We start from the raw sequence: 23,668 nt of genomic DNA, 5'->3' as shown, positions 1-23,668 counted from the left end.
GCTTTAGGAATGTAGAGTAAGACAAGTGCTTTTTTACGAGTCAAATCCATGCTCTACCTGTTTTGGTAGTACTATGACTACTACTAAGGAATACAATTAGATTGCAAGCCATATATTACCCTATGGTTGCCAAGGATATAAGAACTTTATTGAGAAGTCACACAACATCAGCACAAGTGTCACACTATCCTGTCAAGAGAAAAACTGCCAATGGTCACAACAGCCTTACATTATGAACAGAGATTTCTCTTAATATTGTCTTTGAAGTACTAATCCTACTACATGATCAAAAAAATTCTCGTTCTTATTTGAAAATATAATAACAACATTGTTTGTCGAGGACCATTTGTTGGTTTGAGTAAAAAAAATAAGTAAAAGTTGTTTGTTCCAGAAGATGTTCAGTCCTTCCTCAATGAAGGGAAGTACAATTTCCAAGGAAGTGAATCAGGGAGGTTGTTTTCTTTATAAAACTTCCAGCAAGGTGTAGAGGGGGGGGAGGTGGGGATAGCATTTACTCCTTCATCTTAAGGTATCAATGTCTTCTGGAACTATATGACACATTAAAACTTAAAATCCGGGGTTATCTCCATAATGAGGTACAAACAAGAAGAGGAGTCCGACGTTCGAGAGTTTACACTGAAACCTCCTCAAGAAAGCATGGCTTATACCGATCACTAATGTTAATACTGATTCCTTTGATCAGCTGTATACATGCATAATTATAAGAAATACTGTTGTTATAATTTTCAATATTTTTAAATACTTTTAAGATGCTTATAGTGAAGAATATGAATTTGATGGAAAAAGAATTACCGATCAAACTAAACATACTATTTATAAATCATGAGAAAAAGAAAACAAGATACAACAACCATAAAACAATTTACACATTAAAAAGTGCAAACAATGCAAGGCATATATACTGATATGCCACCCCATATGCTTTTGTTAGTCTCAGGGTGTAAAAAAAATCAAGTATTTATCAAAATTTATCCATTATTTACATGGTGAAAATATCACATTTTAGTTACTAGCAGAAGTAGAATATGCATAATATGTCTTTGTCCAATGTTTTTGTTAAATCTCGTTCCTTATTTTATCAAAGGCTCCGAAGTCTTTTGCACTCATTTTTAAGACTCCAACAAAATATGTTTTTAATTAATTCCAGAAAGAGATCAAAGCTTTTCTGGTCATTTCGAGATAATCAGGCGTTATACCTGTACAATATTTATCAACCCTAAGTTACAGATTGATTCATTGCCAGGCGATCTTCCTCAAGATAGAAGGTGATGTATGCTTTGATGAATAGATTCAAGATGTAACAATCTAAGAAAAAGTGTCATCAGTGATTAGTGACCATGCTTCATGACAAACTTATAATTTATAAACAAAACTTAAAAAAAACTATTACATTTGTAGGCTTATGCAGCCTTTAGACTATACCTTACACCACTGCCCTGAAAAGCATGCCGCAGGAATAACTAGAATAAATTAACAACTTTTCCATAATGCTGTTGATGCTGGCATCAGTATCCTTTGTGGCACTGATTTTGGCTCAAAGGCAAATTTAAAGACCACAAAAAGTGATAAAATGCAAGCAAACTCAGATAATAAAACGCTAAACAAATCACTGTTAACAATTTGATACCAGGTGTCATTCCCTTGAGTATTATTGCTTCGCAATATCATCAATGCTTGAGAAGATATATCACGTGGCAAAGACAGATTTGGGATGGGTTGGTTTAGGTGATTGCAAACAAAAAAAATATTTTGTAATTGTTGTTGGAATAAAATATTTCTTCTTCGCAAGAAATAATAGAAAATACTTGGAAATTTTTGCTGTGATAAACAATGCATTGCATAATTTTAGATTCCATAACTGTTATAAATCTCACATTCAACTGGTGAGATGCAAACAAAGAAACAGTCTTGTTCTCAAGTGAATGACACATGGTCTGAAATAGCAAAACACCGATGGCTATTGTGAACAATCCGCACTGTACAGTAAGGTGTTGGTAAGTGGTTGGTAAGGTGTCAGTAAGGTGTTGGTAAGGTGTCAGTAAGGTGTTGGTAAGTGGTTGGTAAGTGGTCGGTAAGGTGTCGGTTGTTGGTCAGCCAACCACTTACAGACACCTTACTGTATGGTGCAGATTGTTCACAATAGCCAACACTGATTAGGTCTACTGCATGGCAACCGGTAGTACTACTGTTTCTAGTAAAAATACATACATATACAATTACATGTAATCATGAATAGTTCACGAGAACATTTTATAAAGCATGCCTGATATGAATGTTACTGTCATTGTGTCAATGTGTCCACTCAACTTGATCGCTTTAGTTTAGATTTTCTCTGTGATGAAGGGATGAGTAAGAGCTTCATTCAAGGACATTCGCTTGGCTGGATCCAACATCAGAATCTTGTCTAGAAGATCTTTTAGTTGGTTTACTTTGCGCTTGTGTACCTCGTCCAGTTTATGGTATCCAAATAAGGATTCAGCTATCTCTTTAGTTGGGTTGATTGAGCTTATTACTGTCACTTTTTCCTGTGGGGAAAAATCCACACTAGTTTTGGTCTACAGGTACAGTACTAGCAGAAAGCAATTACTACATTTACTGCTTTTGTAGGGTGACAAGTTTGGCTGCGTCCAAAGATAAGGGCTGCAAGACTTCAAATTTCCAGCTGAGACAACATTTAATGTTAAAACCTTCAAATGTTATCAATACCCTGAATAGACCAGTTTCGAATTCCAAATTACCACTGTGTTTCTTGATTACAGACTCATTTACACAGGTTAGCCTTGAGTTTGTGCAGAATATTCACATGTTCCAGTCAAGGTCCATCAAGTTTCAAAATGTATTGTATTGTTGAAGTTGTGCATTCTTTACTTTACTGCTGGTATCTGTGAATATTTAGACACTGATACGAGGCTAACCCTGTGCAAATGAGTCTGTAATCAAGAAACACAGCGGTAATTTGGAATTCGAAACTGGTCTATTAACCTTTGGGATGAAAATAGAACTGTATTATAGTGTAAGGGCATGACTAATAATCAAAACATTGAATGCAAATTTACCATATTTGGGTGTAGGGGGAGGGGTAATCCCAGAGAACCAGGAGTAAAACACTCAAATTTAACATTAAGTTGACAAGGGAGATCTAACATTAACTCTAATGACATGTGATGTCAAGTTCAGGAATTGAACCCAAGACCCCAGGGGTGAGAAGTGGGTGAATTAATGCATGCCACTCTTGATTTCCAACAAATTTATTCTGGCCAAAGGCCTTTTCTGAGTTTGATAAACATGATGTATTGAGGTCTAGCTTGGTAATAAACAATGTGACACAAGGTATGTTGAACCAAACAATATGTTCAACTATGGAGGCTAACCCACAATGTACTATATCATAACTACTGTCTCAGAATAGGTCTTTTCTCAAAAACCTTCAAATTTTCCCCTGAAACAGCCTCTGGGCTGATCTAAGTCAGGGCACGGCTAACTCACACATTGAACCCTGAAACAGCCTCTGGGCTGATCTAAGTCAGGGCATGGCTAACTCCCAGATCGAACCCTGAAACAACCTCTGGGCTGATCAGAGTCAGGTCACAGCTAACTCACGGATAAAATTGGATTTAGTGTAGCCTAGAGAAAAACCCTTGAGTCAAGGGAAAGATCTAACAGTTTCTGCTCACATCTGATGCCGAGAAGCATATCATTATTGTTGAACTTTAAACAGTAAAGTATCTAGACATATATAAAACCTTAAACCTAGATACCGTATAAAGACATATATAAAACCAAAACCTTAGAGACAATCTTAATGACAGCATTCACTTACCCTTTGGGTTACTTTGTCAACTTCATGGTGAAGAAAATTGCAGCTATCATCAAAGTGTTTGTCCTTTAACATTCCTCTGCGGATCATCTTATTTGGAATCTTGCCTTTATAGTCCATCATCAACTTGAGCATCTCATTGTTTGTTTTCCCAGGAAACATAATCTTACCAGTGTACAGTTCATAAATAGTACACCCCACAGACCACAAGTCTAAAGCATAGTCGTACTTGGAACCTATGACTGTGATTAAAGAACAATTGTCATGATTACAATGTTAGAGTTAAATCCCTTTAGGTCGTAGGACATGGAGGGTGCCAATGCACAAGTTTCAAACTTACTGTAAACCTCTAAAAATCAGCCCCTACCAAGGATAAGCCCTCTAAGTTAATAAATTAAAGGAAAGCAATTCATAGACATTCTTCATCATAGTGCAATCATTTCCAATTTCATCATGTGTCATTCCCTAGAGTATAGGTTTCTTTGTTTAACAGTTGCTCATGACAAGACACATGAATATGGATACAAGTTAAAACAACAAAGTGATACTCAAGAGAATGACACAACAGTACTTACTTATTTCTGGTGCTCTATAAAAACGGCTAACAAGATATGGAGTAATTTCATAATCTTGTGCCAAAGATGCTGAACCAAAGTCACAAAGTTTGATCATCAACTTCGACTCATTGACCTAATAATAAGATCAAAACAAAATAATTAATAATTCGAAAATGAACATCTATGCTGCGCGCAGTTATAAAGTACACAGCGAAAGAAGTACAATGAGTAGTGGGGTATTCATGTTGTTCCAATCTCCAAGTGCTTTATAGCTGCACACAGCACAACAAGCAATTTTCTTTTATAAATTGAAATAGCCATTTCAAAGATAGAGTTCATGTGTGCCCTCATAACGCATAGGTCACCAATCAGAAGCAAGATTCATAATTACAGTTATTTCATAATTATTAGTAGGAGGAGGCAGCATGTCGAGTGGTCATAGCATCGCTCTCGCAATCCGGTGGTGCTGGGTTTGAGTCCCACTGTAGCCACTAGCTGAGACTGTATTTGCCCTGATTTCTGATTAGTTCAAATTCAGTTTCTCGACCATGCTTGTAAATAGCCAACTGGTTTGCCTTCTTGCCAGTTGGGATTCTTAAAAACACTTTATGTTTCTTTGATTATTTCTTCATTTCAGTTTATCAATTTGTGGACTACACTGTAAACTAGCAGTTAGCTAAGTGTACTTTCCATGTTAAATAAGGTTAATTAGTAAATGAACAACACATCTGGTTGGTATTAAAATTACATACCAGAATATTGTCAGGCTTGATATCCGCATGTAAAATTCCCGTTCGTTTTAGTAGTTTTAAAGATAAGAATAACTGTTGACTATATGACCTGACAGCTTTTATGTGAAGACCAACATTCTGTCCATATTTTCGAAGCACTTCTCTGAGATTCATACTAAATGGTAAATAAATAACATATCTTATATTAAATCCATGAACATGACTATTGCTCATAGTACTGTCACCAATAAGTAATGACAACAGGGAACTGCATGTAACAACAAAAATTTTCACCAAGTTAAGTTATAATCAAAGTGAAGATCAACAGTATACACTCATTACATAATCATAACTTTATGATTGACATGTGACAATCAATACTTTGCCAACAGTAGGCATATCATTGGATGACCTTTGGCTGACCATTGAACATCCATCGACTGTCAGCCAATGATCAGCCAACAAAATATTATGTGTGTATATTATGTACCATATTTGTAGAGTACAAATATTATGTGTGTATATTATGTACTGTATTTGTAGAGTACAAATATTATGTGTGTATATTATGTACTGTATTTGTAGAGTACAAATACTATGTGTGTATATTATGTACTGTATTTGTAGAGTACAAATATTATGTGTGTATATTATGTACTGTATTATGTACCATATTTGTAGGGTACAAAATAATATTATGTGCTGTATTTGTAAAGTACAAATATTGCAGGATATTTGTTTGTTGTTTAATTCCTCCCTCCACAAAAATCTAATTCAAATCTAATTCTAAATTCTATTTCAATCTTGACTGCCTCATCAATTGGGTTGCAAAACCCGTTAGTCATTACATGCACCGTCCACCCAGGAGTGGTAAATGCATTACATGTAGGTCAGGATATTTCTACTAATTCCAAACTTCCTCCTACAATAGTCGTACTCTATTGAGAATAATTAGATAATTCATGAACACAATTGTTGTTTTATCACATACCTCAAGGATTCAAATACAAGACACAAGTGGTTCTTGTGGAAAAAGTGTCTGTACAGACGTAAACAATGGTACTTGTCATCTGGGTCAGCGTCATTCAGCTTTTTCAAGAAATCGAGCTCCCTCAGACCAGTTTTGTGCCTAAAAATGATGAGATATGAAAAATTAGAAATAAGTGTATTGTGTAGTTCCAGAAAGTATCCATACCCCACCCATGGAGGAAATTGGAAATTCTGGAGGGGAGGGGGGTCATAGAAAAAACAAAATTACATAGTTTGTATGAACAAAAAATTGGAAGTTTCAAGGGAGGTCCATTTACAAATTTCCTCCCTGGTGGGGTATGGATATTTTCTGGACCTACACGTTAGAAACCATGTGGGTGGGTGTTGAATACGACAAGTAGATAAGAAGGAAACCTAAGCACCATAAAAATGTTTTGGATGTGAGTGCATTGGAGTAAAATAGACAATAAGATATATGAATTTAGAAGATCTTCAAACAATGAAGACGTTGATAAAAATATATACTTACATCATTTCATTGTTTCGTATAATTTTCACCACAACATCCTGGTTCCCTCTTGCCTGATCTCTTGCTCTGATGACATTACTAAACACACCACTCCCAGAAAACCCATATACGTTGTACCTCTTGTCGAGTAGTTCACCAATACGTACACCTATGCATAAATAAACATGAATATAGTTAGGGTTCAGGATCTGTGCGAGTTAACTAGAATTTGAGCAAAATTTGTATATGATGTCATTGAACAATCATAATGTGTCCATTGCAAATTGATGATGACACAAGCTGAAACAATTATAGCATGTAAACAGCTCAGTGTCAAAATAAAAGGACATGATGCCAGAATGAATAAGTGAGTGAATGAATGGAAGGAAGTAATGAGCAATCAAATGTATAGACAGAAGGATAGATGAAAGGAATAAAAGGGTGGATAGAAGAATGGATGGCTGGAATATTATTTCTTACAATCTCAATTTATACTTACGGTAATATCCTTCAGCATCATCCCAGTTGTCAGTAAGATTAGGATTTTCTTTTGATACATCCATCTTCATTAGCACTTGACCTCCAGGGCTCTGGATAGATAGGAAAAAGTTTCAAAAGGCTAAGAACACGATAATAAAATTACATGGATTACATAAGCTGTAGCCTTCATGGGAAGAGAAACATTGTGTGACGATGTGAAAGCCTTACAAGAACATCTGCATAGGAGGTTAGTCGCACCATACATATATACAGGGGGGTTTTAAAAGCTCTGGATTTCAGACACCTCCCCCCCCCTCCCCCCCCCCCCCCCCCAAATGCCTCAGATCTCTTGCAAAGTAATAAATTCCACTGGAGCTATAAAAGTCCCTAGACTAATTCTTATTCATTTACTGGTGGTAAAGACAATGTGGCACATGGTATAGCACACAATCCCCATTCCTTTTTACCGAAAAATCGTAAAACCATAATAATACTAATCTGGTCAAAATTGACCCTGATATTACTACCATTATGGTTGAAGGGTGATCCCAAAGTTTGATGTCTTGTTTGCCGACTAGCATTTCAACATCCATCAATCAAAGAACTGAGGTAAAAAGTCTTGAGAGAGATTTTAGGAGGAATTATAGATTCTAATCATCTCATCCTCTTAAGGTGGCTCGACCCCCTCACGCTTGACCGCTACCTTCCACTTTTGGAACGCTAGTGCATAAACGTGTCTTATCCTATTGCAAATCTTTTTTGCACATAAGTCACATAAAGATTGAATTAATGTTTGATGCAGTTTTTAATGAGATCGGACGTCATAACACGTAATCATGATGAAATATTTGATTTCGAATAGAAAATAATTTTAGCCTTGCAGAGCGTTCAACACTAAAATGCTTCGTACCACATAATCATATACTAGATGCCTCCATTTGTGGGGATTTTTGAAAAAATCTATCTAGCTAATAATGAGATATTTGAGATTATTTAAATATAGTGCATAATCTACTTCAAAACTAAACAATAGATTTCATACAGCCGAAATTAATATTTCAGAGCTATATATTCACAAAAGTCATTGCTCATTTAGTTTTACTCTGTATCTAGTTTTAAAAGGAACATTTTGAAGGTAATCAACTTATGCGATTTTGTGAAAACGTATAGTGCAGAAGACGGGGTAAACATGTTGATGCGCACTTTTCATCGCAGTTTTCTAGTCAATCTTACTAGATCTTCCATTATTCTAAAATTCGCTGATCATTTCTCTCAAAATTACTTCAGGATACAAATTAGAACTTAAACTAACTATTACACAAAATTGCAAGACTATTGAACTCATTTAAAGCGATCTAAAGCGAACGAGAAATACAGAAAACATTGATCGTTTCCCAACGATTTGATGCTCTGGGAATTCTATTGTTTGCTAATGATCATAACACCAAATTCTTTCGCACCATGCACGGTCTCATCTCGCTTGACTGCTTTCCGATGTACTCCCGAAGTATGGTTCTTTATCTAAACTCAAAATTCTTGCTCGCTTCTTCCTTGAAGTTTTAATTTGAGGCATGTTCGCCGATTCTATTCACTCACACTGACAAAGTACATCATGACAAACGTCTCACGTTTGAATAAAAAAAACAACTGTTTGTTACCAAACTTCGGGAGTGCATCGGAATCTTTCATTCAGAAAATTTGCCTAAAAATATATAGGGTTTTTTATATTTCAGTTCTTTGAATGACAGTTGTTGAAATGCTGATCTGCAAAGGACAAATCAAACTTTGAGGGTTGCACTTTAACGATAATGGTTAGTAAGTTACTACTTACACTGTAATGTTCAGAAAACATATCATCTACGGCAACAATTTCACCATTTTTGGAAGTCTCTTCATCTTTTTTAGAATCAGAACTGCTCTTGTTTTCACTCGATTCATTGTCCTTTGCCCCACTTTTACTATCTTTTCCTTTATTAGCTGTGAGAACCAAGTCTTTTTCAAGGTCTTCAGTAGCTTGTTTGTCAACAGCATTGCTATATTCACTGTTATCACTATCACTACTATCACTGTCTGAATCTGAGTCTTTCAAGTCCTGTGATGTCACTGATGTTGCAATTGACGCTGGCGCTGAAGGAGTTCCTCCCTGATACTTCTTTATTATTTCTTCTCGCTGTTGTCTCCTTCTCTGTATAATCTCTTCTTCATCCTCTTCTGACTCCATTTCAAAGTCATACAATTCATCCCTATAGAAAAATAGGGAAAGACGGGTTCAGTTAGAGGCAAATAATAACCTCACCCACCCAGGAATAAAAATGATAACCAGTCACTCGCCATCATGATCATTGGCCAAATTATTTCTAGCTCACTTTAGAAACAGTAAATGTATATCAGAGTTTGATAAAAAAGATATAATATATTTAGCTTCAATGCAAACATTATTTGTTTTCAGTACCATCTTGAGAAAGCAGCAAAATGTAATGAATTGGTAGGGAGGCAGTTAGAGAATCTTTATCACGTTTTTCCTAAATTTTGGTGAACATTAATCAAAATAATAATAATAATAATAATCTACAAAGCTTTTCGCTGTTGTATCACAGTGTGGGTCAATCACAACAGAGCTAGGCTCCAAACTAAGTGAAAGCCCAAAGATCGAATTAGAATTTAGAAGTTGATTTTTGAGGAGGGAGGAAGACTGGTGGCAAAAAATAGGAAAATAGGTGGCGAGTTCATGTTAAAACCCAGCAAGATATGCCGGCTGCTAGTTCTGTTGAAAACTCTGTCCTTGTGCCTCTAATGGCATTGTTTACCCAAGCCAGACTGCATGTACTGTATGGTAAAGTTATCAAGACCAAGAAAAACTATTGTTTAAGCAACTAATACTCACCCTGAATCTGGTTTCTTATCCTGAGGAATGCTTTCCGAATAACTGCCTTTGTGCTTGTTAGAAGATCTTCTTTCATGTCTTGATCTTGGTGAAGAAGATCTGCTTCTTCTCCTCCTAGGGGACCTTCCCCTCCTTCTTGGAGATCTGCTCCTACGAGGGGACCTACTTCTTCTAAAAGGTCTTTTTTCCGTTGGTGATCTACTTCGTCTTGGAGATCTTTGCCGTCTAGACGGAGAAGTGGTTCCCTTCCTAGGTGATCTGCTACGATGCCTTCTATCTTTTGATCGATCTCTTGAGAAATCTCTCTTCAATGGACTATGAGATCTTGAATCCCCCTTCACATCGATGGATTCTTTAGACCTTGATCCTTGATCACTGATACTTAATTTGCTATTTTGTTTGTCTTCAACTGAATGAGACCTTCTTACACTATCCTTGCTTTGTTTATCCTCATCCTTTTTCTCTTTAAATGATCTTTTTGGCCTTGAATAAGAATAATCTTCTGAAGAATCAACACGATTTCTTGATTTAGAGTCCTCTCTGTCTCTTGATCTAGAACTCCTTCTTGATTCCTTAAAATCTGTCTTTTCTTTCTCAATCGATATTGTCCTACTATTACCCTCCATTTTGGAAGTGCTTTTCTCATTATCTCTTCCTTGGGCCAAATCTTTTGACCTCCCAAAGCGATCTTTAGAGCCTGACCTCTCTCTGCGACCTCTTAATTCATCCTTTGGCCTAGAAGTTTCACTTTGCTTTTCTTTTGACTGATTTCTTTCTCTGTCCAAAGACTTTCCTTTATCTTCTGATGTACCACTTTCTTTTTCATTGACCTTCTTATTGAGGTCTTTGGACCTCCCAAATATATCTGTAGAACTTGATCTTTCTCTTCGACTTCTTGATATATTGGACAACGATTCTGTCTTTTTATCTGGTGAATAACTGTGTGGCCTCTTTGGTCTATCTGGAGATCTTGACTTGTCCCTTCTCTTTCGTTTTTCACCATTTTCTTCTTTCATTTCTTTTGAATCATGGGAGCTACCATCTTTGCTGTGCCGAGTACTTTCTCTGTGTTCTTTTCTTTCTTTCACTTTTTCCATTTTATAACCTTGCTTTCCATTTCTGTCAAAATCATTTAAATGGGACCTTTCTTTCTCACGTTCCTCTTTATCTCTATATTCTTTCCTTTTCTTATCTTTATCACTTGAACTACTTCTTAAAGAGGCTCCATCTCTCTCAGATGTTCTATCATTCTCAAGTTGTTGTTTCAGATAGGCTTTACGTCTTTCTAGCTCTTCCAGCTCCCCTGCTATTGTCTCAATGCGGCTTTTTTTATCCAATGGCTCAGTATCCGAGTTATCCAAGGACGCTTTCCGATGCTTGTGTTTATGCTTATGACGGCGTTTTCGCTCTTTATCTTCATCAGAATGCTTGTGGTGTTTACGATGGTGCTTATGGTGGTTTTTGTGTTTCTTCTTTTTCTTCTTATGCTCACTTTTACGTTCAGACATTGATAAACTCGAGCGGCTGTATTCAGCTTCTTCTGTACCCGAATTACTAAAAAAACAATATAAAACAACGAAAAAACACTATCAAATACAAAAACATCTCACAATTAAAAACAATAGGAAAGCCTAAAGCTATTTCATACCTTTCTGAGCTATTATCCGCGCTTTCTGTGCCTTTTTCCGGCATTTCTTGGCCAGTCTCTGTCAAACTCTCGATAGCCGCCATCTTGAAATCCTCGTCCATGTGTCGTCGCGTTACGTCACAACGCTGTCCAGTACCCACGGTCAATGACAAAATACTACTCACGGGGGTACTATGGAATTCTTCATAATTTAATTCCCTTATTTTCTATATCTTTTCAAATATTTCAAATAAAAAACCCTGAAATGAATTTTTCTTAAATTTGTGCTCGAATTGTGACTTAATTTAATTAAATTTTCTGTTTGAATTATTAAAATATATTTGTACAAAAAGCTCTTCCCTCCCCTGGGTATCGTATTTTTTGCTTCCGCTAGATAAAATTGCATAACGTAGTAAAACAAAGCCAAGGTCGGTCCCGTGACAGATCTTTTGAGTTAATCGCTGGAACCATATCTATAAACAGCGTAGTTCAAATACGAATCTAAGGGGTTTCACAAGTTGAATCCTCTTTCACTTGCCTTTAAGGAATCATGCAAAAGTGCTGGCATTTTTGGGTGATTTTCATCGTTCTTTTTGTGGGATGTCAGTCTTTGACGCGTGATGTTGTGAAACAAATGAACGACTTGGATCCAAGAGCAAAAGAAGTCGTTAAACATCTCATTGCGTTGGCTGAAAACAAGAGTACCGTCGTTCCACATGTGTCTGATCAGTGTACCTGGACTTTGGGAAATTTTACAAACAGTACTTCGATAGGAAAATGTAAGCAAAGGCCATCTTTTAGAGCGGTTTACCCGTGCTGCTAGCCGGCTACCTGACAATCGAGTTTCCTGTACCCTCCGAAACAACGCATTAGCAAATTCTTGATTGCCTGCAAATATATATTAATGTAAAATCTATCAATTATATATTCACTTTCTTTCAAGTTTTTCCCAAAATGTAAGATTTTCCACGTTTTGCAAAGATGTCGCTGTGGTTGACGTCATTCTTCTATATTTGACACCATGTCGTCATCTAGAAAACGGGCAGATGTAGATGGGAAGGGGCTCTGGTTGACGTCATTTTCTTATATTGATACCTATGATGTCATCTTACTATTCTAGTAACAGAGGCAGATTTAGATGGGAAAGGGCCATTACCACAGCCACCTTTTAGCTTGGGATGCATTTTTACCTTGTACAAAATATCCCTGGGGGATGGGGGGGGGGGGGACACTCTTGAGCCCCCTGAACTCTGACCCTGTTCCAGAGTAAAATCGCTGAAATTCATACCCTGTTCCAGAGCAAGATCGCTAGTACTTCTCATATTACTGCATCTGCCCAATGTAGAAGTATGAACCTTTCAGATTAAGGACAGACACTAAATTTTAAGAATTTTTATATCTGGAGGTTGATTTTTTATGTTTAGTTAATAAAGCATCAGACTTCAATAATACAGATCACATTCAGGTGACCCCGCCCCACCCCCTTAATATGAAAAGTTGTGTCACACTGACCAACAGAAATGAAAATAGCAACTCAATATTAGTAGGATGGCAGAGGTTCAGCTCTATATAATGGTGAATATTGTAGAAATGGCATTAGTAATTTATATTATAAAACTAATGAATAATTAATGAGGAAAACACAATAGAAATCATTGTTTGTGGAGGAGAATGTATATCTGATACAAAATTGTCCTGATTTGCATTAACTTTGACTCCAATTTTCTTAGCGAAATTCAATTTTATCTTTAAAATTATAGTAGAACATGAATGTATACACCTAGACGTTTCATAAGTAATATACAATATTCGTGTCCGTGTTGTATCAGATATACAATCATTTGCCTTCGGCTTGTGGTTGTATATCTGATACAACACGGCCACTCATATTGAATATATTACCAATCAAATATCTTATAATGAATAAGCCTGAAGTGAGATGACGTTTTACCCCCGACTCTATGCCATAATAGTTTTTTAAATTCTTTCATATTAAAATTTTTGATTCCTTAGAGAATACAGGAACAATAGTCGTAATTAAAGAACAAAAGCAGTGTGAAAAGGATTATGGTCTAGAGACGGGGGTAAAACGTCATCTCGCTTCAGGCTTATTAGAATTAGAAATAAAATTGTGTGCTTGGATATTTTTATAGATATTGATGCATCAGGTAAGCTACCCAGTGGAATAGCAAATGGAAACTTGCTATCAATTGGGTCATATGGCCTCTGCGAGTCAATACCATCATCACATTATTGTATGGTCAACTTTGCTGCTATATTGGGTAAAAAGGTTAGTTACCTTATAATACACTCTACTCTCTGAGCATATTATGTATAAGGCAAATAATTGTAAATATTAAAACCTTTCGTGAATTTTATACTTTTTAGGTTGTGCCAATAAGATGGGGTCTCTGTATAACCAATAAATGCAGTGAATCTGATATTGCATATGGACTTAATGACATTAAAGGTGAGCACCAAAATTACAATATATTGTATACACTTCTGATTTGGTATGTGACATGTATATCTTGGCTGTCCATCACTCCACAATCAAAGTGAAGTCATTAAACCGGTGTAATAGATATTAGACTAATATACACTCTAGTAGACCCTAATTCCATAGTTTTCTTTTATGTCCATTTGACTATTACACGTTGACTAATTTTTTTTTATTTCACAGGTTAAATGCCTTCACTCTAATAATCTCTCCATTTTTTATAGCTGTTAATACAGCAAAAGGCTTCCATTCATCAATTCTTTTTCCCATGATTCGTTAGTGAGATCTAGCTGTTGTCCATCCTCTGTCCTTCCATCCATCCATCCATTCATCCATTTATTTATTTATTTCTATTTTCATTGTTATTTTTCCATTTAAATAGATCTGTTTCACCTGCAAGGCATCTACATCTCAACCCAGGCTAACCCAAGATCAGTGTATTGTGCAAAGCCTTCTGAATATAGTGCTAGCGCAGTTTGTTGTATGTAAGTATAAACACCAGTAACAATGTGAACCAGCAATGACTGGAAGCTAGAGTGCTTTTAGTAAAAGCGTGAAATGCTAATTGCTAAATAGTACAATTTTGTACAATTTTGTTAAAAATTAGTTGAAGTGTGAAGAGCAAATGCACACATGCGTTGAATAAAATAACACAATATGCAAGTGAAATGGTTTTAAAGTTTTCATTCCTTCGTGCTGCTGCAAAATGAAGACACAAGACACATCTAAAGCTAAAATAACCAAAATACACAAGTGAAATGGTTTGGCACACTAGGAGACAAGTGTTACTTACTCTATTATAGCTCACCTTACAAATATCACAAAAGTAATCATACCTAGTCGTTTTATTGGTTTTTGTACACAAGCGTTTCTAAAATGCGCTTGACTGCGCTTGACTTGATCATTCGCACAATCATGGTTCAGTGATTGCACGTGCACACTAAATTTACTAGTTACTAATTTGTACAAAATAGTACAATTTAGTATTCACTCTAAGTTTCACTCTTACTAAATACATTCTATTCAAGTATTTGAATATATTTATTTCAATAAAGTTTATCACCAACGACTTAGAAAGCTGCAATCACTGAGGACCAAGGGAAATATTTTATGTCAAATAAGTAAAATTTTTGATACAAACTCCAGCTGAAGAATGCTCATAGGAGGTTAAACTGTAACTGGTAAAAGATCTGAAGTCCAACAATAGTAAGTTATCAAGCGGTCGAAACATGAAAAATATATCTACCAATTATCCTTGTCAGTCTGAGCTTTGTAGCTTTTCAGGTAACTAGCATTATTGGAATGAGTATTCATTAATTTATGCTTGCAAATCATAACCCTGCAGTGTTAATATAGATTAAGAGATTGTGAGAATGTCTCATTTGTCTCTCTCTCTCCTTCTCTCTCAATCTCACTTATAATGATAGAGGCTTGCATTAACCACTCATTATGTGAACACTGACACTTTGACTGGCAGCAAACCGGCATTCAGCAGTGACAATGCCATCCTCACATCTGTAGCATTGTATATGATATAGTTTAGCAATATTAAGTGATCAAAAAGTTTAAGTTTTCAAAAATAACTTGATATTCGCTTTTTTTACAGCATCGTTTGTGCAATATTAGGCCTATTGTGTCTCATTGGAACCCTTTTGGATCTTTATGAGAATCCATCATTGGCTGTTCCATTGGAGAAGGAGAACCAAGTCCAAGTACAGAATGGAGCAGTCCCACATGGTGACGATACAGAACAGTTACTTCATTCTGATCAACTTAACACAGGGAATTCTGAAACTGTTCATGTGCAGTATGAAACCAAGAAAAAAAGTATGTTATGTTGTTTCACTATATGCTTACTTCCAGATGTCTGATTTTAATGCCTTCACTTGGCACTGCAGTAAGTTTACTTACCTTATTTAGATACATGAAAATTTCGTGAGTCCAAAAAAAATCTCAAAATTAAAGGGGTGCTTGGATGAAAATCAATTAAAATTAGAAATGACTTTAAGCTTGGTTAAACTTATGTGGCTCCAATATTAGCTGAGCAACATATTTTCTTCACTCACTTTTCGCTCACACACCCTACCACTTCATTCAATATTTTATCCACACAACGCTCAACTCTCATGTTGATTTTTTATGGAGGGAGGAAACTGGAGAACCCGGAGAAAACCCTCGTAGCATAGGAGAGAACAACACATCAAACAAACTCAATTCACATGTGGGCTCAAACCAGCGACCTGACCTGTTGGACTCACAGACCCGTTGGCCTCGTGTTAGCCACGAACGCCACCCATGCTGATGTGACAATGCTGTATGTGATGGTGTAAACCTTTTTTTCTGCAGGTATTGTGGTGAAGATCTTGCTGTGTTTTTCAGTTGTGCAAAACACCAAGAAGATCATGGATACGGATGTCCCTCCTGGTGCAATAACATCCCTTAATGGCATGCGTGTGTTGAGTATCACTTGGGTGATTCTTGGTCACACCTATCTGTTCATGGTGGTTGGTGGTGTTGTAGGTAGGTGTGTGAACAAATATATATCTATGTGTTGGGTGATTCTTGGCCACCTATCTGTTCATGGTGGTTGGTGGTGTTGTAGGTAGGTGTGTGAACATATATATATCTATGTATTGGGTTATTATTGGCCATCTATCTGTTCATGGTGGTTGGTGGTGTTGAGGTAGGTGTGTGAACATATATATATCTATGTATTGGGTTATTATTGGCCATCTATCTGTTCATGGTGGTTGGTGGTGTTGAGGTAGGTGTGTGAACGTATATATATCTATGTATTGGGTGATTATTGGCCATCTATCTGTTCATGGTGGTAGGTGGTGTTGTAGGTAGGTGTGTGAACGTATATATATCTATGTATTGGGTGATTCTTGGGCATCTATCTGTTCATGGTGGTTTGTGGTGTTGTAGGTAGGTGTGTGAACGTATATATATCTATGTATTGGGTGATTCTTGGGCATCTATCTGTTCATTGTGGTTTGTGGTGTTGTAGGTAGGTGTGTGAACGTATATATATATATATATATATATATATCTATGTATTGGGAGATTCTTGGTCACACCTATCTGTTCATGTTGGTTGGTGGTGTCATAGGTAGGTGTGTAAACGTATATATATATATCTATGTATTGGGTGATTCTTGGCGTAAAAAGTACGATAAGAAATGTAAATCTATTAATTTTTACTTAATTGAATGAATTGGATTAAATGTTGTGATGGATGATGTTTTGGTTCGTCTCCGCCCAGAAGTGGTGTTCCGAACGAAGAATTCCTGAATATGAAGTTGTTACAATCATGTTTCAGATGTAAATCTTTTTCTTCATTTGTATTTTCAGATAACCTAGGGCCCACGTTTGGGATTGTTCACAGGTTTTCTTTCCAGGCTGTTGACAATGCTTTTCTTTCGGTTGATAGCTTCTTCTTCCTGAGGTAGGTCAGTTGAATGGAAGGTAGGAGAGAAGAGAGGCAGAGAGGTAGGGAGAGCTGGAGTTCTTTGTCAGCCATTTTCGTGGAGTAAATCTTTTTATTCTTATATATTTTGTAGTCGTAATTGTTTTGTTATTGTAAATTTTCAGCGGTCTTCTTGTTGCTTATCTTGGACTGCGCAGGATGTCTAAAAACGACGGTCATCTTCCATTCTTCCAGTTTTATTTTCACAGATTTTGGCGGTGAGAATTTCCAAACTTTTTTCTTAGATATTTTAACTCTTAACCTTCCTCTCTGATTATCCTCAAGTGCAGCTCTACTAACAGACATAACCCAGCCACAGATTTAGTATTATCATGATTGTGCTTCCTGTTGTACTTCTACTGACTCTTGAATCAATCTTTTACAGTTTGACTCCAGCTTATATGTTCGTGATATGGTTTTATACCACACTAGAACCACACTTGAACAAAGGTCCCTTTTGGTACACGCATCAGTTGGGTAATCCCTGTAATAAATACTGGTGGACCAATCTGATTTACATCAATAACTTTTATCCAAAAGAATTGGTCAAAGAGGTAAGAGTTTTGGTAAAAAACGGAGCAATTTTATTGGATGAAGTGAGCGGATTAGTCTTTATGAATCATTTGCATGTGATGCCAGTGATCGTTTGTTTTCCCGTATTTGTTTTCTCTTGTTTTACGTGCTTGCGTATGCGAGAGATATGTGAAAGAAAGTCGATTATTTTGTCATCATGATTACCATCACCATTACAATCATCACCATCACCACCTTCATTAACGTTGTCATCAGTATCACCATCACCATCAGCACCATCACCACCTAGATTAACGTTGTCATCATTATCATTATCACTATAAGCATCATCACCTCCGCCACCACAATCATCATCATCACCACCACCACCATTATTACCATTGCCATTACCATTATCATCATCATCACCACTACCCCACCATCGTCATTGTCTTCATCACCATTACCATTACCATTACCATCACCATCATCGTCATCACCACTTCCATTACCGAATCATCTTCACCATCACCATCATCGTATTTACCATTATTATCATCACCTTTATCACACTCACCATCACCATTCAATGAGCAGTGAAGTCATGTTCAACAGTTGCATACCGTGACTTTACTATGTGCTCTATCTACCTACCATACGACTAGTCCTTAGCCTAATCCTTAGTCTTGACATGATATGATATTACCTTCCATTGTAGTGTCTTGGTTGGTCCTGGTACTTGGCTAATGATATGCAGTTCTACGTCATATCTCCAATACTTCTTTACCTCATGTATCGGTGAGTATTCCTAGTTACACAAATCGCGTCGTGTAGTTTGCAATAGACTGCCGTCAATCAAACACCTCATTCTACTTGGATGTACTCAACCTCTTTGCAATAGCTTTCGGAACTTTCCTTCGTGATATCTGACTGAGAAAGTTTGATAGAAAAGCCAACTCACTGATCCAAACATGTATAAATGGCGTCAACATGTATGATTGATAGTAGTCTATTGCAAACTACACGACTCAATTTGTGTCTGGGGTGGCCGCGTGGTAATGCAAACGAAGGTAATCGAAGGCACTACGAGTGTGCGGAGTCAGAGTGGGTACCCTGTGGCCTGAGCATGCGTAATAACATTCATCACGGTACCAAGTTCAAGAATGAAGAAATGACCAAGATTATCTGAGTGGATGATTCTTAACAAACAAGAAGAGAAGTTTGATAAAAGGCTCCGGTTAAATGTCAAACTTCACATGAGCCGAACCTAATGACATCAAAGAAGAAAGTCTTGTTATCCATTGTTTTAATTAGGTTGGACTCATGTGAAGTTAGACGTTTGATCTGAGCCTAAGTCTACTACGCCAGAGACTCGATGGACTTCTTGCTTTGGGCTGGGCTCGACGTACCTCACCTCAGCTGCTTAACACGGTACAAATGGTACTGAACCGAAGAGTAACGTCATCTCATTGTATTCTTTGTCTGATTCTTGCAGGCTTAAGAATGTTGGGTTATTTGTTGGAGTTGGTGGAATGATTCAATCAAGTATCATAGTGACTGGTGTTCTTATTGGCTATTATGACCTCCCCATAGCGATGGCTGGAGAGTTCGAGGGCACGTAAGTAAACTTTACTTAACAGTAACGCTAGTAAGCCGATGGTGGAGGGATGGGAGGGGAGAGAGAGAGGGCTAAATAAGGGAAGGAGGGGAAAAGTAAGAGAAAGAAGGGTGCGACAGGAATGATCAAAGAGAAAGAAGGATGGAGGAAGTGAAAGGAAGGAAGAAGAAAAAAGAATCAAGAATCGTTCCCGTGATCACATGACATCGATGAGAGGTGTCCCATTAACAGCGCACTCCGCCTTCGTCGCCCATCTAAAGTTGTCATAGTAACAGTGCGTACTTGTTTGTTTTAGAACGAACAATAAAGGGAACATGTACACTAACTATGTTTACATCAAACCGTATTGCCGTATCACACCTTACCTCGTGGGCATGGCTCTTGGTTATGTCTTCTTCATGGACAAAAAACATTCATTCATTCGCAAGTTTAACCCGGTAAGACTAGATACGAAATAGAGAGTCCTGTTTAATGAAAGCATAGGTCTCTCCTTTGATTTAAAGTTTTTTTCTGCGTTTTCTTTAGTTTTTCTCCCTTTTTTTCTTCTAATGAAAATGGTTTGCAGATCTTTTTCTGCGATATTTACAACTTCTAGGTTTTTGGCTTCCAACACTGATCAAACTAAGAATTGACTAACTCACACAGTTATAACTGAAATTTGAGGAAGAAAAACAAAAAAAACAAAAAAAAAAAACACGAGCGGAACCTGAGCGTACCGCGTCTCTGAAAATGTCTTGTACATAAAAAAAACATTCTAATAGTTAGCTGCTTTGTTTTACAGAACAGGCGTTGGTTGTTGGTTCTTGTTGGATGGATGGTAGCCATTGCTACTGGTATTTCTACTGTCTATGGGATGTATAGTCAGTATAAAGTGAACGGCAAACCTTTCTCTAAGGCTGAGAACATTATCTATGGCAGCTTGTTCAGGTTCGCTTGGGCTGTCGCTCTAGCCTGGGTGATCTACGCTTGTCAAACGGGTTTTGGAGGTAAGATCAGAGTTATTAACTCTGGTAAGATATTGTAGAAGACATTCTTTTCATCCTTCGCGATTTTGCTCGCATTCACCGGCATTTGCAGTTCAGGTTGCGGTTAGTAAGGGCCTAAGGCCAATCACACATCGAGCTAGTAATTGCTCATTCTCACGAGCCAGAGTGTCTTGACTAAAGCATTGGATCCCTGGTCGAACTGGAGCTCATAAGTTATTTTTTTAGGACAAGGAAAACCGGAGAACCCGGCTAAAAACCCTCGACTCGCAGAAAGAACCAACAAACAACTCTACTGTGGAGTAATTGATCATGTAAAGATAACACTGACCCGACCAGGAAACCTAACGTTCGAGAAATCCTATCTTGTTCCCATGGAGTGACCCTAGGAGTATGGGTCCATTAAGGTCCTTCCTTCTGTAAGACAACAACACTTTATGTTGTAATTTTTTTCAATGATGAGCAATAATGGCAAAAAGCGCCAAAAACTAGACCTTCGTATGAGTTTTGATACCAATTTTCGTTTCGGGTTAACACTCAAAACCTTTTTTAAACAGTTAGAAACTGATGTACTATGATAAAATGCTTGTTTGAAGCGGTATTTTCAATCGTACAAAGATGTTTCGTTTCATTTCGTTAAACTTTCTGAATAACAAGATTTTAGCCTTGTACAGCAGCCTTTCTTCAAGAAAATAGTTTTTGGCGCTCACCGCTTGAATACGAAAAGAATTCTCTCTTAATATGTAAACTCGCGGCAAAATCGACGCTAACATCAGGGTGTTCCTGTTGCCCTAGTCAACTATGCAACTATACCATTCACCGCGAAAATTGGAATTTCCGGTCAAGAAGCTTATCGGTGTATACCACAAGGGAGAGGAAAATGTTTCCTTCCCAACAGCCAGTCCGCGCACATTTGCTAAGAAAACCTTTTTTGGAATCTTAAATCCACAGGATTTTTTAAATCTTCTCGCCATTTTTTCTTTTCTTTTTTTTTTTTTTTGGAATTTGATTAGCGCGCTAGCCAGTCAGAACCAGAGACAATCGAGCTCACCCATGCTCCTTGGTGTCTGGTTACGACCTGTAGAGAATCAATATCATAATTAGTGCTAACCAAGTAGATTTAAAGCGCCATTGGATAGAAATGGAAATGGCGCTATATAAGAATAAAGTTATTATTATTATTATTATTATTATTATTGTTATTGTTATTGTTATTGTTACTGTTATTGTTATTATTATTATTATTATTATTGCATTGTTAGTGTTCTGCCTATTTTGATATAAGCACAGACATAACTATGTGATATCGTTGTCTTACTCTTTAGGCCTGGTAAACAGGATCCTGTCTGCTAGGTTCTGGATTCCTCTGAGTCGGTTGACGTATGGTACATACCTGGTGCATATCATCGTGATAAGCGTGTTTTTCGGTGGATTTCAGCATGAGATTACCTACACTGACACTCTGTTGGTAAGTCGTCTCTTACTCGCGTTAGTCATGTGACTGTGTGTATTTTCCCCGCATGGAGTAATGGGCTTATTTATGTATTCCACAAGGGTTAGACCTGATCCAATGTTTTTCCATTTCAGCCATGTGTCAATCCCTCGAGTATCATTTCTTTGTTTAATAGTTGTTATGCAGTCAGAAACAAATAAATATGCCGTACAACCAGAGAGCTCCGTCACACCTCCCTGATACCATTTAAGCAAAGCAAAATAATATACCTAGTTGAATTAGGTCCAATGCGAAAAGTGTGTCTTTAAAACCTTTGTCGTTTGTAATTTCTACCCATCAGTTTCGGCTCTTAGTGTTTTACAACCTATTACCATCCAACATATATAGTGCACTTAAGCCTGTCAGTGGTTCTTGGATTTAGGCCTCGTTACCCATATTCCATCTATTCCGCCTACGATTCATTCCAAACCGAACATTCATAGACCTTCACGAGATAGTAGTTATAGTGCATTGTGGTCTAGCTTCGATACAAACATCTTTTGTTCATCATACCTGATATGGTGTTGTTTCTCTCCAAGCTAGAACTCCGATAAAAAAAACCAATATGACGCTAAGCCCATTTAACATTATTCTTGTTTCATCCGCCAGGTTTTCTACTTCGTGAGTTTTGTGGCGGTATCGTATGGCATAGCGTTCATTCTTGCTGTTGTGGTTGAGTTTCCTTTGATGCAGCTAGAAGAGTTGTTCCTCAAGCGACGTTAACTCTCCGTTCTCGTTCTCCATGCCTCATGAGTACCTTGTGATTTCCTCCAAGAAACAAAAGGATCCATCCACTGATTTTCGCTTTTCGGAACACGTTTCATTTACTTTAATATGATTTTTTATTGTAATGGTAATTATTCGCAAATAATTTTAAAGCACGAACTTTACGCGAGAGACGGAAAATACGCTCTGGTTTAGCAACATTTATCCGGTCTAAGAATTTTTCAGTACACTAATGTCATTGACAAAATCTGTGTTTTTACTTAAGAGATTTTCCTAAAATGTAACTCATTTGCTGTATATTATGCATCCATGTAAAAAAATATTATAACAAAGCTGGATCTTTGGGTTTAGATTTTAGTGAATTGCGATCTCTCGCGCCTTGATAATGATAAAGTGATATATGGATTATTCAAAAATTATGCATAAAATTGATTACCTGCAGGTTAAATAGGCAACTAGTTTGACTAAAGCCATTTAAGCGCTAGGAAGATACGACTAGTTTGAATTATTTCTGTTGTTGAAACTATATTTAATTGAATTTTATTTTTAGTTATAAAATGGAAAAGTCTTTTATATTGATTTTATCAACAGGATTTGTACGAATAATAACATTTATTGAAATCTCCATGGTATCTATATGCTTGCACTCCTGCTTTTCTTTTCTTTTTCTTTTCTTTTTTTCTTTTACTTTTTCTTTTTTGAGTAAGAATGGTTGCACCAGTTTTCTTACGTCCTCTTCTCTAGCCCCACTT

General features: G+C 36.9%; 2 protein-coding genes across 4 annotated transcripts; one reads left to right on the top strand and one right to left on the bottom strand.

The window, feature by feature from the left end:
• Nucleotides 1-126: 126 nt before the first annotated feature.
• LOC116300976 (uncharacterized) lies at nt 127-11,790 on the bottom strand. Of its 3 annotated transcripts, none has more exons than XR_004197668.2 (11): nt 11,637-11,790; nt 9,989-11,542; nt 8,936-9,347; nt 7,124-7,214; nt 6,646-6,793; nt 6,118-6,255; nt 5,148-5,301; nt 4,414-4,528; nt 3,842-4,080; nt 1,218-2,546; nt 127-189 (listed from the first exon to the last, which is right to left on the bottom strand). XR_004197668.2 is itself a non-coding variant. In XM_031709959.2 (10 exons), exons 1-10 carry the CDS (start codon nt 11,735-11,737, stop codon nt 2,343-2,345), a joined length of 3,156 nt encoding a protein of 1,051 aa, XP_031565819.2. In that variant the 5' UTR covers nt 11,738-11,790; the 3' UTR covers nt 127-2,342. The 3 variants fall into 3 exon arrangements, 1 of the variants encoding a protein (XP_031565819.2); XR_004197669.2 differs by having other exon boundaries at nt 2,285-2,546; XM_031709959.2 differs by having other exon boundaries at nt 127-2,546.
• A 248-nt stretch (nt 11,791-12,038) lies between these two features.
• Nucleotides 12,039-23,541, top strand: LOC116300979 (nose resistant to fluoxetine protein 6). Its single transcript, XM_089034246.1, has 15 exons — nt 12,039-12,394; nt 13,769-13,905; nt 14,004-14,085; nt 14,498-14,600; nt 15,722-15,942; nt 16,462-16,635; nt 17,470-17,563; nt 17,710-17,802; nt 17,970-18,138; nt 18,816-18,895; nt 19,593-19,715; nt 20,011-20,152; nt 20,497-20,701; nt 22,024-22,166; nt 22,800-23,541. Exons 1-15 carry the CDS (start codon nt 12,166-12,168, stop codon nt 22,911-22,913), a joined length of 2,109 nt encoding a protein of 702 aa, XP_088890372.1. The 5' UTR covers nt 12,039-12,165; the 3' UTR covers nt 22,914-23,541.
• The last annotated feature ends 127 nt before the right edge of the window (nt 23,542-23,668 follow it).

The sequence above is a fragment of the Actinia tenebrosa genome, unplaced genomic scaffold (genome assembly GCF_029948245.1).
Source record: "Actinia tenebrosa isolate PJP-AT-01 unplaced genomic scaffold, QUT_ActTen_1.0 PGA_scaffold2__45_contigs__length_23673736, whole genome shotgun sequence".
NCBI lineage: Eukaryota > Metazoa > Cnidaria > Anthozoa > Actiniaria > Actiniidae > Actinia > Actinia tenebrosa.
The sequence above is the reverse complement of the archived record's forward strand: the minus strand, read 5'-3'. Positions and strand labels throughout refer to the sequence as shown.